Source organism: Haliaeetus albicilla, chromosome 25, assembly GCF_947461875.1.
Source record: "Haliaeetus albicilla chromosome 25, bHalAlb1.1, whole genome shotgun sequence".
NCBI lineage: Eukaryota > Metazoa > Chordata > Aves > Accipitriformes > Accipitridae > Haliaeetus > Haliaeetus albicilla.
Window position 1 is genome coordinate 22,859,834 of NC_091507.1, and position 16,811 is coordinate 22,876,644.

The 16,811-nt window shown below is 36.1% G+C and overlaps 1 protein-coding gene across 3 annotated transcripts in view; it reads left to right on the forward strand.

The window, feature by feature from the left end:
• The window catches only part of ANKRD10 (ankyrin repeat domain 10), a 38,631-nt gene extending 22,992 nt beyond the window's left edge, over positions 1-15,639 (forward strand). The window contains exons 4-7 of one of the 3 annotated variants that reach the window (XM_069770265.1): positions 7,008-7,243; positions 10,963-11,058; positions 12,570-12,602; positions 13,978-15,639. In XM_069770265.1, the coding sequence (XP_069626366.1) occupies positions 7,008-7,243; positions 10,963-11,058; positions 12,570-12,602; positions 13,978-14,444 (832 nt within the window). In that variant the 3' untranslated portion in view covers positions 14,445-15,639. Of the gene's footprint in view, positions 1-7,007; positions 7,244-10,962; positions 11,059-12,569; positions 12,603-13,959 lie in introns of all 3 variants that reach the window. The other 2 variants (XM_069770263.1, XM_069770264.1) reach the window with 2 other exon arrangements.
• Positions 15,640-16,811: the final 1,172 nt, after the last annotated feature.

A 16,811-nucleotide genomic window follows, 5' to 3' on the forward strand; every position in this document is an offset into this window, starting at 1 on the left:
AGCCATGAGTTGACCGGTAATTTTAATCCATTCTATATAAATTGCAGTGAAGAACTGACAAATTGGTTTCAGGATGAGAGTAATAATGCTTTAAAGGCATAAAAAGCTTAGTATCTTGTTGTTAAGGTGGTCACATGATAATGGCTTACATATTGAATAATGTGCTACAGCACTTTATGTATGTTAATGTAACTTTTAATCTTAATGTTGCCTGCAAATATGTGATCCCTTATGATATAAGTTTCCTGTTTATGCACCATTGCCCGTTTAAATCAAACAGAAGATTCTGAAACTGTAAAAACTACACATGTCAATGTTTTACAGCTACGTAATTCGAATTGACTTGATTTTTTCAAGTAATCCTAGAAAGGGGGAGCATTCCATATAGAAACTGCTGAAACTGCCACAGGTGCTTCTCCGAAAACCTTACAGTTGTGGCATTGAATGTTCAGTATCGCTTCCTTTCTGCACACAAGGCATACTGTTGAGGTATTTGTTGCGGTGATTGGTTTTAATGCTAATCTAGGAATTCAGATATAGAATCTATAGATTTGCATGCTTTGCTTACCCTAATTTACAATTATCTACATTTTTATTTGTAAACTAACAATAGATAAGTTGAGATCAGTATTTTTTAACAGATATTACATTGATATACGAAAACTGTGGTTTATTTTCTTAGATTGTCGCATGGCATTAACAAAAACACAGTAAGCTGTAGGTGATGTAATCACTATTTAAAATTAAACATTTAGGGGATTTTTTTTACATATATGAATGTTTTTTTCAAAAAGATTTACTGTTGACTTTTTGTAGCAAACGTTTTGTTTTTCAAGGTATGTGACATTATAAGTGGAAGATAGTATATTTCAATTGTATATCTATGTTTAAAAGACACATAGAAATGTACTTGCTTTTTTCCTCCAATAAGTATAAAAATATGAATTATTGAAACAACTCTAGAATGAAGTTCTAAGTAAATTCAGTATAATTTATACTTCAATGTGAGAAGCAAAAGTCTTTCTTTTCTTTCTACAGATCCTTCTAAGAGTAAATTTTGTAAGTTATCTTGAAGTAAATCTTTCTTACATCAAGGTAGTTACATTTAAACAATTCTAAGCTTTGTTTTATTTGTATTGTTTTGTTATTTTTTACTTCCTGTAACTTAATCATAGTGTGGAAGTATCTTGCATATTTTTTGAGAGCTTGCCTCGGGTTGTTTCCTTCCTTTAGTGAACTTCTCAAAACAACAAATTGTGGTTAGACTGAAATAATAAAAACATCCTCCTAAACTAAAGCTAAACTGAAAGTTAACTTCATGTTTCTGTACACCAATCCTGTTTGGCCAGATAACGTATTTATCTCCCTTGTTTTTGAACAACAATTTAATTACACTCATAGCCAGCATTTTTAAAAGCATTTCAGAAGAAGGAAGTATAAACATATGCTTCATCAGTGTCCTCTTTATAGCTGCTTTAATTCTATACCAGGACTCTCAGATGAACTGGGCCTTTAAAATGGGAGTTCTGATGATGTCAACCAAAGGCAGAAAAACAGATTTTAAAAAAAAAAAAAAGTCCTCTTCATGCCAAGATCAGTCAGTTTTGAAGACTACCTGTGGACATCACTTGATGGAAGAAGAAAAATGTGTTATGACTGTGTTTTAAGCACTGTAGAAGATGTGTGAATAAATGTATATACAAAAGTCAGAGCTTTAACTCTATTAATATAACAGTACACGTTTTGAGTTTATTTATAAAACAGCTGTCACTACAGAACAATTCAAGTGTTAAATGTAATCTGTCAAGGAACTTCAAGATCACCTACTTCTACTCATCCATATCCAGACTTTCCTCAACTTTTCTCATGTGGTTTTTTTTTTTTAGAATAACTTTATAATATGAAAATGTATCTTTCTGATTACATTTGGCTTTCTTCTTTTGCTTTGGAGTTAGCATCTCATACTTCTGTTCTTTGAGGAAAACAATACGTCTTTATCATTCCCAGCTCCTGGATTTTAGCCTACAAGAAAGCTGAGGGCGAATAATATCATGCTTCATGATACTAATTTGTTTCTAGTAACAAGAATTACATGGAAATAATAAACTATAAAGCAAAAAAAATACTGCCAAATGAAAGAATCTTAACAGGACTCACTCATTCTTCAAGTACTTGAATTGCTTTGCGAATGATGCACAGTTTGTGTTTTCTAAGCGTAGAGTGAATTGACTTTCTGACCACTTACCAAAATTGCATTTAGTCCTGGGTAATGTTAAGTAAGGAATTTTTCTCCCATTTGTCAGTTCAAGCCTTCATGTATGTTCCTGTCTGGAGTAGGTGCTAAAAAGGGAATTATATTTTCAGAGCTTTAGTTTTCCATGTTCTTTCTTCAGTTTTTCCACCTGTCCCTGTAGCTGGACTGACCTCCTTCAGAGATGTCTTTGGGTTTTTTACTACTTCTTTCTTTTTTTCTTTTTTTTCTTTTTTTTCTGGAGAGAGAGGGAATTAAGTTTTTGGAGCACAGCTGTTTGTTTTGACAGTAACTAGGCCAACCTTTAGAAAATACTGCACCAAGTCAACGAGTACTATTTAATAAAAGACCACCTAATCATAAAGTACATGTAACTTTTCAAGGCTTAGTCTGATTTTCTTTTCTTTAATATGACTTTCTTCCATCCTTCCACGCCTTCCTTACAGGTAGCTTCTTCCTTCATAACATCATATTTGAAAAATACTGTCTATGTAGCTTGTTACTTACCTAGTCTTGTTTCAGCTAGGTAGCCTAGCTTGGAGAAAAACCCTGAAAAGAAACAAAAGCTTGTCCTCAAGTTTGGCATCTTTGTCAGGGAGGGGAAAAACCCAAAACCACAGAGAAACAAACAAACAAAAAAAACCCCACAATACAAAACCTGCAGGTAATTTCCTTACTAATTTTTAAATTCTGAGTAATGCAGTTACAGAAATAGAGCTGTCATATTTGCTGTGTGATTAGCAGTAACAAAAGGACAGCTTGCCTGAAGATTTAATATCAAACAGTGTGTTCTGAGCTTCTTTGGAGCTTTCACTATTTCAAGGTGTTTAGGATAAAAGATCAAAACTAGTACTGAAGGGATTTTTAACTTTTAAAAAAATGGAGGATGGGTGGAAAAGCAGATTTTTTCAAGAGACATGAAATTTTGAGGTATTTCTGTCCAGTTTGTCCAATGGTTTGCATGGTTTTTTTCACTGCTTTTCTTTCACAGCCCAGGTCTTGAAGTTACTTTCAGTTACAGTATTATTTACATAGTCAAATCCTTCTTTGTCTAAGCAGCTATGAGAAATGAAGAGAAGTACCTTTCAAGGGACATCTCTAATAACAAGTAGTTGAAAATTTGCTTAAATATACAGATAACCTCTATGAGTTTCCTGCTTGTTGATTTTTTTTTTAACCATGCAGTCCATGTTATGTGTAGTCTACTTAATAGCCAAATGGATCTTCAGTTATACTCCTTCTTTTCACTTGATACATCAGTTTATGTATAATTGTAGTTCATAACCAAGGACTGACACATAAGAGATTTAACTCCTCTTATGTGCAGTTGGGGCACTGAACCATTTCTATTTTCATTCCTATAGTGGAGTCTGTTTACAGTGGCTTTTATACTCTTAGCTCATGGACTAAGCTGAGGTAGCTGCTTCATTTTTCAGACATGGGCAGCATTTGAGGTTGACAATACACAGCAGATCTAGTAATACATGTGTTCCCAGTTCCTTGTAACTACTGCTGTAACAGGGTAGTTCCGCTCTCAAGTCCAGATTGGTGCTTTTAAAGAATGGTCTAGTAGATGTCCTAGCTTTTTAATTCATCCAAGTATTCCACTTCAGGGTTTGTAGGAGGACTGTATAAGACTGTATTTTTCTGTTATGCACTCAGAATCCTCACAGTGATGGCAGTATTTCTACACATTTTGGAAATATATAAAACTATTCCAGTCACCTGTTAAGAGCATTTTCTTTCCTACTTTGTGCATGTGGCTAATTGAGTTAACCATTTTTTTCTTCAATTACTTGCATTTTGCTATGATGAGCTAGTATAGCACAGCTACCTCTTGCTGCCTTTTGTGTTCCCACTGACAGATTTTTCCTTGTAGAGGAGGCTAGAAAAATCCGCTAAAGAAGTAGGTCTTTTTTTATCATTCTAGCCTGTTTTTGAGAAAGTGAGACTTAAGAGTTTCTGCCAATTTTGTCAACTTCTCCTTTTCTCCTTCCCATTAATACTGGAATGCAAGTCAGTTTAACTGAAACTTGAAAGGATTTGAAAGTCCCAGAATAATCAAGCCTCAGTTAAATTAATGGAAATTGACAACTGGATATAGAAAAGATACTCAAATTAGTATTCCCACTGAGAGGGAGCAGAGAGAACAGTTGTATTTTCTTTCATAGCAGTTGGCCAACCAGTTTCTAGAGCCATCTAGATCCTGTAATCTCCATTTATTTGATTGGACTTTTTTTTTCTCTCTTTTTCATTACTAACTTGTGAACACGGGAAGTTCTCTTGAATTGATAGGCTAAATTCAGACTCAGATTTTTGAGAGACACTTCTAAACTCTCAGAAGCAAGAATGTTACATCCAATGTGCTTGAGTCCCTTGAAAACCTATGCAGTGCTTCCAAAATACTCCTGTAGAATAAGTACCTCTTTGTCTACCTGTTAAGAGTAAGCTGTTCAGGAAGAGGTGGGAAGGAGACAGATCTAAAAATATCAAAGGTCACTACATTTTAAAATCTGACAAACACTAACTTAAAAGTTCATTTTTTTGTTTCTGGGAAACTTTTCTTTCCCAGAGTTTGGTCATGAAGCGTTACACACTTGAATCTTAGTTTGTACATGTCCAGATGCCCCTGGCAACTTACATCAACATTCCTTTGGGAAATGGTGACTTAACTGTAGTCTGTCTTACAGTCTGTTTTTCAAAGCAGAGTTGTTGTTCAATAACACTTTGATAAGTAATAGAATTGCTTACTCCTTGAAGTTTTATTAAATTAGTGGTCACTCAACACCATATTGTTTTGATCGTTTTTATCTTTGCATAACTTTAATTTGTTCTTGTTTAGATTTCCTTTACTGTCCTTTTGGGGCTCACAAATTTAAAACAGATTTCAGAAAACTGAGCTATTCTTTTTGATCAAAACGGATATGTTGAAATATCTGTTTCTTAAGTTGTAGTTGCATTGTGTTACATCTGTTTGCTACACAAGTAAATTAGAACTACTGAAAGAACATTGAATGTTGGTTAGCAGGGACCTCAACAGGCCATCTAGTTCAGCATGGGAAGGGATTGACTGTATTTTGCAGCATTTCTGAAATCATACTCTGCTCTTGAAACGGGGCGGGGGGTGAGGGGGTGGGAAGAGAACCCTCTAGAGATTCAGCAACCTTTATACTCTGAAACTTTCTCCTAATGCCTAACTTCAAATATCCTTTGTTCGTGTTAATCCCATTCATATGCTACCTGCACTGGATGCACAGAATGGATTGTTGTCTTTGCAGCTATCTTTTAGGTATTCAAAACTAAGATCTCTACCTTGAGGTTTCATTTCTTTTGACTAACTAGGTTTTTCAGTCTTCTAATGTCTTAGTTTCTAGGCCGCTCTTGGCTGCTGTTCTCTGGATTTTCGCTAGTAGTCCAAGTAAACGGTAACTCAGAATATTGTAGTATGGAATGAAATTAACCCTGATCCAGAGCAATGTTTTTTCTGATTCTGTAGTATTTTGACTTAATCTTCCAAATTCTGTGTAATCCAGCAGTATCCATTTATGGAATTAGTCTTGCCATAATAGTTTCTAAAGATTTTTAAGTCTCATTTTTATAGCAAATAAGTTGCAATGATCTAGGAAACAAATCTGGGCTTTGTTTTCTTTGCATGAGCTGGAATGAGTTGTTTTCTGCTTTGTATGAGTTTCAACAGAATCAGGTCCATTAATCTTCTGAATTCTTACTCTGTTGGCTGGTCTGTTTCTGGATTTTTAAGTAATGGACTTTTCTAAACTATTGAAGCCAGGAAACAAAAAATTCAATTTTCTGATTAGTTAGATCTGTCTGGAAAGGTGGAAAAAACTTTGGAAAGATTTATTGGCATTTTTTGCTTCACAACCTAGTTTTGTCATTTCTGGCCCTCTTGCCTCCACTTTTATGCATTTCCTTATGAAGTTAGCCTATATTTCTAAGCACAGACATACTGTATATTTGTGTAAAGCCATGTGATACAGCACTCTTTCAAATTAAACCTATACATCTCAACATGTCCTACCTGATTTCATTTATAATTGCCTTGATGCATTAGAATAGTCAAAATCCAGCGCTGTTTTCTCATGCATGGGAAGGTCTTGGTTCAAATAACAAAGCAAGTCCCAGCACTTATGATGTCACACACTTTGAAATGAGAAACAAACCAGAAAAAAAATATAAGCAAAGCATAACTAAGTATAGCATCTTTATCTATCTATCTTTTTCTCTATATGTATATATTTTATTGTTAGGAAGAATAGTGATGATGTTGTTACCATAGAAACCAGAATGCCATGGACAATTGCCAAGTCATGTTAAGTTTGTTTTGAGTATTTGATCTTTTGCTCAAGTTAAAGCAATAGATTGCAGAATAAACTGCAGAAGGTGGTAAAATTTAAGGCTTAAATCAGTCTGAAGTTTATGTAAAGATCAGATACTTCAGACTATTTTAGAATAAAGCATTTTGAGAAGTTTAAATAGGAAGATGTTTTTTTTTAAGGCACATAGTATATTGATTTTATTTAAAAGTGTATTGTCTCCCAAATTTTGCTTAGAAGCCAGATATATGTGCAAAAAGTTAAGTTAGTTATAAAACTAAGATTGATAACTAATTTCTTAATGGAAATTTGCTAAGTGTATGTTTTCTCTCATCACCAACAGATAGATAGTCAGTAAGGGCAGCAGCAGCAGCAAGCTAGCTTGATGAATGAGTGTAATTCAGTTTCTTTGTATTGTACAGCTTGAGAAATGCCAGTGGCCTGACAGCAGCAGACCTTGCACATACCCAGGGCTTCCAAGAATGTGCCCAGTTTCTCTTGAACCTCCAGAACTGTCACCTGAATCGTTTCTATAGCAATGGCACCTTAAATGGGGTTCATCAGAATGCAGGTCCCAATCCATTCAGTGGTGGGACAAGTCGAAAGAGATCCTTTGAAGATACAGAGTCTGCTGGAGTAAAGAAGGCTAGAACAGAAGGTGAGACCTGAGAGGTAAAAGGGATGGGATGATACTGTTGCTGAGAAAGGAAAATAAACATTTTAAAGCCTTTCAGAGTGGATGTTGAGTATTATTGACAAACTCACGTACTTATCTAAATGAGCTATTAATACAAGAAGCAGATGAATACAATTATTCTGTGCGATCCCAGGTCACCCTGTCATCATCATGGTGTGTTCAGCAATTTCTATTTCCAGATAGTGCTAAAGTTACGTGATGCCAAGAATAATACATGGAGGAGTAGGAGCTGAAATTAGCTTCTACTCCTTCCTCAATTTCTTCTCCTTCAGGAGAGCCAAATAATGTTAATTCACAGATGCCTGGGTGTTCTGATGGTAATTTTCCACCTCAGGATTAATTCCCAATTAAAAAAACTGTTTGCTAGATGAGATGGATGAAAGAAATTTAATGCAGAAAGGTTTCTCAAATAGAGAGGGATTATGTCTGTGACATCAAGTTAATATACCTTAAGTTGCCAGGATCATGTTCCAAGGGGAACTGCTTGCTTACAGGAGGATGTAAGACTAGAATGAACCTTAAGGATTCCTATTCAGCTTTGTGCATTGAGGATACCACTTCTTCCTCTGCCAGCAATGATGCGATGGTACAACCTTGAAGCTACTTCTTGGTGGCTATATGAAGAAATTTTTTTTTTTCTTTTACATCTTATAAACACCTTAAATAACACAATAGAGAATACCCTCTGCTTCCTTTCTGTTGGACATCCCATTAAATTTTATTAAAAAGAATGCAGCATTCTGCACACAAACTTTGTTTTTCCTGTGTCTAGCATCAGGAAGGGGATTTTGTAGGTCTTCATTGAAGACACTTTATTCAGTTGAAGTTTATGTTGTTCTAACAGATGTGACTTTCAGTGAACCAAATAAAATGGGCTCAAACAGTGCTTAATTCTAGGTAAGAAGAGCGGACTTGAGACCAAAACAATGTTTCTAAATATGATGTGGACAACATAAATTACATCAATATTGGCTCTCTGTAGTATTTGCTTTAGTACTTGCTGTCCAGCCACTATTTCAACCATACCAGCATCAGAGGCCTCAACGGGTTACTCCACAGCCAGTCATAAACAGGATGTGTTACTTCGTGTAGTTGGTCTAAACTATAAATAATTCATGATGGAGAAGAGTGCCTATGCAATTAAATGCAAGACTGCTTTTCAGGAGTAACGTCCTTAAGTAGCTGCATAGAATGGGAAAACTTAGGCAGTGTATAGATGCCCGTAACAGCTATGGAAAGATGTCTTCAATGCATTCATGTTCTGTGACCGGGAGGTGCTGCATGAAGCCAAAGATACGTATCTTTTGTTTTCAAGAGCTGTTCCTTCTGAATGTTCATAACCAGCAATCTCTTTCGGTTTCAGAAAATCTAGTCAATAGGTAGCATTTCCCCACAATGTGTGGCAGTGGCACTGGGCTAGCTATTTTTATTCTATATGTTGTCAAGAAATAGCAGTATCTGCATTACCTTTCAGCATAAAACAGTTTGTCCAGTGGATAAGTTGGAGCAAGCAAACAAGTAGACAGTATGTTTAAGTGAACAACATCTCCTAAGCCATTACAGAGATGTTAGAGAAGCAGAGTAGGTAATTTTTGAGCTTTTTTGCCAGTATGACTTTCTAAGACCTTTGCAAACAAAACCAAAAGCTTTACTGCATTTGCTTGAAGGTTTTTAGAGTAATTAGGAGATGCATCCCAACTGTGGAAGCTGAAGTTTCTAATCTGATGTGTCTGCCCTCAAAGATACAAGCATCAGTAATATTTATCATATCAATGTAAAAAGTCTGTTGGAGTGAGAATGAATCACTGCTCTTGAGGCACTTTGTAGACAACAGCTGAGTGATGACAAGCCATCAGTACATCTTTGTGCTTAGCTAGCTGTTTTACAAAAGAAGCCCAATTTTGTGGTAGTTTTGCACTTAGCAAAACCACACTGGTCTGTTGTCCTTTAAAGACTATTTGCACAGGAGATTCCAGATGTTCAGAGAGAGTGCAGGCAATTTGTATTTGCAGGGGAGAGTCAGGTTTTGATGGCCATATCACAAATTAGAACACTCAGTGCTTTGAAAAAAACCTACTTGTGACCAGGCACGGTATATGGGCCTTACAAGAACCTGTAAGCAGTAGAGGTGGAAGAAGAGAAACACTTAAGCTGTGCTTTGCCTTTTGTTCTGGAATAGCTAAACTGAGCAGCAGGTGGGGGTTACTTACATGTAGTTTTGTTTATACACACACACCTATCTGCTGTCGGGTGCATAGCATAAAAAAAAAGCCTGCCTCAAAATTAAGTGACACTGATACAGACCAATTACTCTCTTCAAATGTAATACAAAAGAGTTCCAAAGGCTGAAGCTGAACGTAACAAAAGTAAAGTAGTGGCCACTTTCAGAACATACACCAAATAGTTTTGACTTTTGACTTGGAAACGTTAGCTGGCTTTTATGTCCATTTTCCTGAAATCAATTCCAGAAATTTCACCCTGCTTCCCGGGCTGGTTGGTGGAGGGTAGTGCACAGGGTCAACTATGAGGACGATGGTGCTCACACGGCTGTGATTGCGGCAGCCCTAGCCCCAGCCCCTCTGGCTCGTGGCCCTTGGCAGGTTGGCTTGTGCGCTGCGCTGTACGTGCTATGCACAGTGCTGACTTGCTGTACGCAGCCGGTGACTGACTGTATCGGTGTCGCGAGCCTCAGCACGGCTGCTTTTAGGTGTTCTTTGTGAGGTGGGTTTGGAGGGCATTGCCAGATGTACCCCTGAATTGCCCAGCGTGCCCTTCCCTATTCCTCTAGGTAACCAGAAAAAATGCCTTGCCTTTCCTGGTTGAGGGTCATTTGAAGCCCACTGATCCAAGGGCCCTGGGCTCCTTTAAGCCCTGCACGATTTTTGGCCCTGAAACACTTCAGCTGTTGCTTAAGGGTCTTTAAAAACAAGTAGTTTACAAAAATTTCTGTTGTGCCCAAGGGAATGAGAGCTGACTTGCAGTCTAGTGAAGTAGCCCTTTACAACATAACATTAAGAGTGTCTGCAGTGTATACAGAGAAGTACGTTCATGTGGGCGTGAGAGCAATGCAGGGTCTGCTGGGGTAGTACTGGGAGCAGTGGGTTGGGTGGTAGGTACAAGAGGTAGTGAAGTCAAGCCCATCTTGCTAATTAAAGCGTTTCCCACAGCAGTCTAACCACTTGCCAGCTTTTCTTGGAAAGCAGAGCTGTTTGTTCAGCTCTTGAAGGGATCCCTGGAGCAGTCTGGTAGGAGTGGGGGGTGGGTCACTGGGAGATGGCCCTTGGGAGTGAAAGAGGGAGCAGTCCAGACTGGCACTAGACAAATGTGAGGTACAGACTGCTTTTTATCTGTCGGGCACACTAGCTGTAAAGCCTAAATATCAGTAAATTAAATTGCTCTTTATTCAATTTATTAGTATATCAGACTGATCTGATGTGTGGGTGCAAACTCTGATAGGTACACTGGTAATTCTCCATTTTAAGGGTTTAAAATGAATGTGCAAGTACTTAGCATTTACTTATTCTGCATTTGGAATCTCAAACATGTCAGAAGTTTTCAGACATGAAAAATTTCGATTTCTTTGTAAAAAGCTTTTGCTTTAATAATCAAAGTATTCATCTGTTTCTTAGCTGAGTTTCCAAGTGTGCACCAGTGACTAAACATGACTTTTTTTTTATCAGCTTACAGCTTTGATGGCTTAATACCAATGATGAATGGAGGAGTTGAGGACGATGCTGACAATATGCACGTTGATAGAGAGTTTGCTGTTGTATCAGGTGGGAGTGGACAGTTTCCTGTTAACTACAACAACATTCAAATGGTTGAAGACACGAAACAACAGGAGAGTACTTCTGTTGGACCAAAAGAAATTGAAATATACACTGTTTCTGCAATGCAAACTCCTTGTCGTTGCAAGAATCAATATGCATTTTATTTTTAATTTAAGTATAAAACTTAGTCCTTTATTTTTTGCACATTGTTGTCTACAGTCTTGAAAACTATTGTGTTGCTGTAACACCCATTATATTGGGGGTTTAGTAGGTATCTAAAATTAGCTGTTTCATGCAGTATATTGTAATGGTGAAAGAGAAGGTTTATTATTAGTTTATTATTATTTCAGATAAACAGAAATCCACAATGGCTGTTTCACTTTTAACCTGAGGCTTGTATTATGTTGTGCCTTGCTTTTAATTGCTATAATTTCAGGTTAAAGGAAATTCAGAAATAATTTAAATTATTGGTTTCGTTTCCATTAAATAGATTTAATTGCTAATAAGAAGACTTGATAGGGAAACATATCAAAGTGCTTGTATAGCTTTGAGTATAGCATATGTTACAACTAAGCTATATTCAAAATAGTTCAAGAAATACTATAAAGAATAGTCTGGACATATACCATGTATTCAGAATTTGTTCAGACACAATGATATAAGTGCAGGATCTTGCTATGGAGTATTTTTATGTAAATAAAAGACTGGACTTCACAGGTCTTAAACTAGTATTTGGAACTAACATACCTTGGAAAACAGTTTTTCTGTTTTGTACCAATCTTCATGAAACAGTCGAAATGTTACTAGTATTAGTGTATATTAATGCTCTAAGTTTTTTAAGGGTTGGTTAATCAAGATGCTTTTGGTCACCCCAGGATGTGTATAGAGTTTCTATTAAAACTGTCTTGGGTCAGCTTTTTCCATGCACTTCATAGGTACAGGCACGGAGTTACTATTATTACATTCAGAAATTAACTTCTTACTTTTATCTGTTCTGCGATAAATATGTTTATGCTTTGTACCACAGATCAGATTCACCAAAGGGAATGATAATTAATAGATATTTTAATATATTAGGAATAAATATATATACATATATATAATCAGTAGACTATGATATTTTCCAGTGATAATTACTAAGTGTTCTTATTTATGGAAAAATGATTGTCTTTCATAAATATGCTCTATTACTATAGGTGCTAATTTTTAACAAATCATAACATTCTATAATTATCACTAGAACTATTCATTACCTACTTTTGCATATTAACTAACAGTAGTGCCATTTCTATTAAATTTGATTTGGCAAAGCCAGCCTATAAGGATTTATTTTTAAACAGTTACAATTTTGCACTTTTCAGTTAATAAACACTATATGAAATTCCTTCTCTGCGTTTTCATCACTGAAATATTAGCTTTGATGTTTTGATGGGTTTGGGTTTTGGGGTTTTTTTCCCACTTTCAATAAGAATTTGTGGTTAGTGAGTGCAGCTGATGTGGTTATTTTAATTTTATAGGGACTGAAGAGGAAATTCCAGTTAGTACATCCAGGGAGTTACAAATCGAACACATTTCTTGGCATTATGTATTACTGTATGTGAACTATCAGTATCGTAATCCATATTTCAAATAATATCCATGCAAAGGACTAATAGAGAACCAAAACTTTAGATTCTGCCTTGTCAAACAGTGGTACTCATTATGTGTCACTTAAACAGGAACCCAATGTTTTACAAATGTGGGAAGTTACCAACAGAATTAACTGGCTTGAACTGGAAACATGCAGTAAATGCAATCCTATTTTGCACATAGGTTTATGCATTCATGTATACATAAACATATGTGTGTGTATCCAAGGATAATAACGGAATGTAAAAACCTTTAAATGTCACCATATAGGTCTGTAGTTTCTACGTTTGCCTTGCTCATCTTTACCAATATAGTTGTAAATTTTAGATGTCCTTTACCAGTAGGCATTTTTAAAACAGAACGTATCACCCATTTTTTGTGCTAGTACTTTGAGTACCACTGCAAAAACTTATATTTCAGACATACTGATGAAATCTGTTTATGGAAATAAAAACTATTGTACTAATTACTAAATCCAAAGGATAAATTGCTTTAAAACAGTTATCAGTGGTTTTTGCATGCACATGTTTAGAATTTTGTTTCCTACTACTAACCTTTTTTTTTAGTCTTCTGTGCACTCTGCTGTTGCTATTGTATGGCATTTTGCATGTGGATTGTACAGATGTTATTATAAACTTACCATTAAATACAAACCTGCCTAGTATGTTATCTAGCAAGCTGCTAGATAAATTGAAGTACTTTCTGAATAAAGGAACTTTGAAACATTTTATATTAGCACCCCAACATAACATTTCTTTATTTGACCTATTTCAGTGTATACTGTACTGTGAGAGTTACCACTAAAAAAAAAGAGCCACGGATAAATTACAGCTGAAAAATAAAAAAACCAACCCTTGACCCTTCCACCAGATACTCAGTTCTTGCATGTACATAATCTTTCATCCCAAGAGGGCATTACAGTTAAGGTGGAAAGATGCCTTTTATTCCACCTTTCAAAACACTGCCCTGAATGTTGTCTGCTATACTATTTCATACAGTTAAATGAAAAAAATTCTGAGAAGTTCACATTGTCTTTGCAAAGATTAATATAGGCATATGTACACATTGGTTGTAGATAGATAGTTGCATTTTCAACGTAAGAATCCATGCTACAAGCTTACTGGTCAGCTCTCATTACTTTGAACTACCTATATTGTTATGAATGAAGAAAGGGTGGATTTATTTTCAAAGCTGTGTACGGAAGCATTTTTTAAATAAGTGGAGTTATAGTGGAGACATTTTGATGTATTGCGATTTATTCTTAATTGTTGGTGACAGGTGTATTTCTTAATGCAGATATGAATAGCAGTAGCTCCATATTGAATGCACTGACAAATGGATGTGCCATCAATGGACATTTGGATTTCAGCGCCGCACAACAGCTCAGTGGGATGGATGCCAGGCGTGAGGAGTGTTTAACATTAACACCTAACGGAATAATTCCTGGAATAACTTCTCCCAGCAGGCATCGAATTCATACCAGCAACGGCACCGAGGAACCAGAAAAAACCATGAATAATGCCACTGATATGTGTGGATCTCTACATCTGAACGGAAGCCCCAGTAGCTGTGTTTCTAACCGGCCCTCGTGGGTGGAAGACCCTGGAGATACTTTGCACTATGGACACTATCATGGTTTTGGGGATACTGCTGAAAGCATCCCTGAACTTAGTAGTGTTGTTGAGCATTCCAATTCTGTCAAGGTTGAACAGAGATACGACAATACTGTCCTAGGCACAATGTATTTGTATCACGGTTCCTAGATGAATGACCTTTATATCAAACGCATATTGAAATTGCTACCAAATGAAACTGGGGGGACAAAATCCTCACATAGCATTAAATTTGAAGATTGCAACTTATTGCTATTTTTACACTTTGTTTATATGAAAAGTAAACCTTTAATTTGACAGCCTTATACAATAGTTGTAGTTTGTTGCATGTATGGGGCTTATTTAGTGATAAAATAGGTGCTGTTATGATGGAATGTTTATTATTTTCTTTTTTTTATTATGGAATGTTCTGGTTTTGTATTTTTTTATTTCTAAGCTTGTGAATACTATCTTTCCCTTTTTAGAGCTGTTTTCCCTTTTATTAAAACAATGTTTAACTGAATTTTGTGAAGAAAATGTTACGTATGTGCATCACTTAGAAGTAAAGATTTTTCTTTTCCATATCTTCTGCTGAAGCTATGGTAGCAATATCAATGCCAGCTATCACTATGCAAGGTTGAAAGTGGCAATCTTCTGGAGCTTCTCTGACTTTATAGTTTGTACATTTGTTTGGTATAACTAGATGTTCATCTTTAAATTTTTTGAACAAGTTGTTTAAAAATGCAGAGACAAAATTGGAAGAAGTTACATTTCACTTTCTGTAGCGTAGAAGTGCTTTTCGTTGTTGTTGAGCTCTTTGCATTATAGAGTGGGAAAGTGGGCTGCCTTTGTTGGTCGCAGTGGGGTGTGCCTCAGGTTAGCTCTGAATTTGTGGCGGTTTTCTTTGGCTTCTCTCCCTTATATGTATGCTTGATATTTTACCATAGCTCACAGACCGGAGGCATGTTGGCACTGTTCTGCTTTGTACACACTTTAAAATTGCTGTTAATTGTTATAGAATTTGCCAAGTCAAAATATTTGAGTTTGACTGTCTTGGATATACATTTATTGTCCTTTTTTTTAACATATGCTTTGAAAATGTAATGTTGTGTACTCTTTGGGCTATGCTCATGGAAAATACATTGTATTTAAAGCTTAATACACAAATCAAAATTCATGTAAGTGCACTATATGAGCACTAACAAGTTGCTGCTTTGTGTTATGATAAGTGAAGAGTGAGGAAGAATACGGTAAATGAGATAAGCCTTCTGAATTGTGTTGATTTTTTTGTTCTTGTTTTGTTTAAAAAGGGACCTTTACAAATTGGATTTTAAAAAATAAACAAACATATTACATTGTATCTGAATATTTTGTTTAGACATTATTATTATTTTTTGTCAATTTGAGCAAGTCTTTAACAGTTTTTAAATCACATTTCTCCATAATCTTTCTCAGTGCAGCTGTGGCATTTCTTGATTTTGTCAGTATATGGAAGCAAATGGGAACAGCCCAATAAATTGTCCTTGATTGAATTACAGAAACACATACTGGATATTCTGCGTATGAAGGTTGTATCAGCCCTGAACTCCAAAAATGGGTTCAAATACTGGCTGTCTGATTTTCATGAAAATCATAGTCTCCTTCAAACATTTTTAGGCAAAATGCTACAGACTACGGAAGACAGTGTATTCAAATTGAGAGTAGCACTGATAGGAAAATTGACCGGTCCTTTTGCAAATAGTTGGCCAGACCAGCAAAACTCCTCAGTGCCTTCTGGAGATGAAGACCGTTAATGAAAGCTGAATCTCACCTGAGGCAAGCTGTTCCTGGCATGCACGTAACCACTTGCTTGTGCTCCAACAGCTGTATCTGGGCCCTGTTCTTGGACGATTTAATGTGCTGATGTAGTGCCCAGAGGCACATGTGCTATTGCCATCATACTTGCAAGAGATATTAACCTAAATTTGCTGTAGCATTTGGTTTGGGGAGCTTTTTCATATTTGCTGAGCTTGCTGCATATGCTTTCTTGTGCTTCTTCAAATAAATCAAAGCAACTCATAGCTCTAATAAGCGCTGCCATCTTCCCTACATGGCTATAAACTGATTCCTAAAGGATTTTCTTTGGGTAACAACTGAGTTTGCATGTGTCTGTTCCGATGGTAAAATTTTAGGTACATCATTTTAGCATGACAAAATTTATACTGTGTTCATAAGGCAAGGTTTTTAAAATTTGTGTGCCTTTGGTTTTCATTCACTTGCTTTTCACATCTTTTCACCTGAAAATACCTTGGAAGACACTGTGTTTCAAAGTCAAAGAGACAACTTACTGCTGTATTTTAAAAAGCACGTCTTCGCATGTGTGTTCAGCCACATGCTAAGGGGGACATTTCAAGGTCTGTATCTGTTGTCTGGCCCCGTGGAAGCTAATTATTACATTCTAATTAAATGTAGAAGACCAGTGAAGGCCATATAATGTAGACATGCTGCGTGGGTTTGCTGGGTAGCATTCTTTACAGCTGATGTTGCAAAAGATAGAAG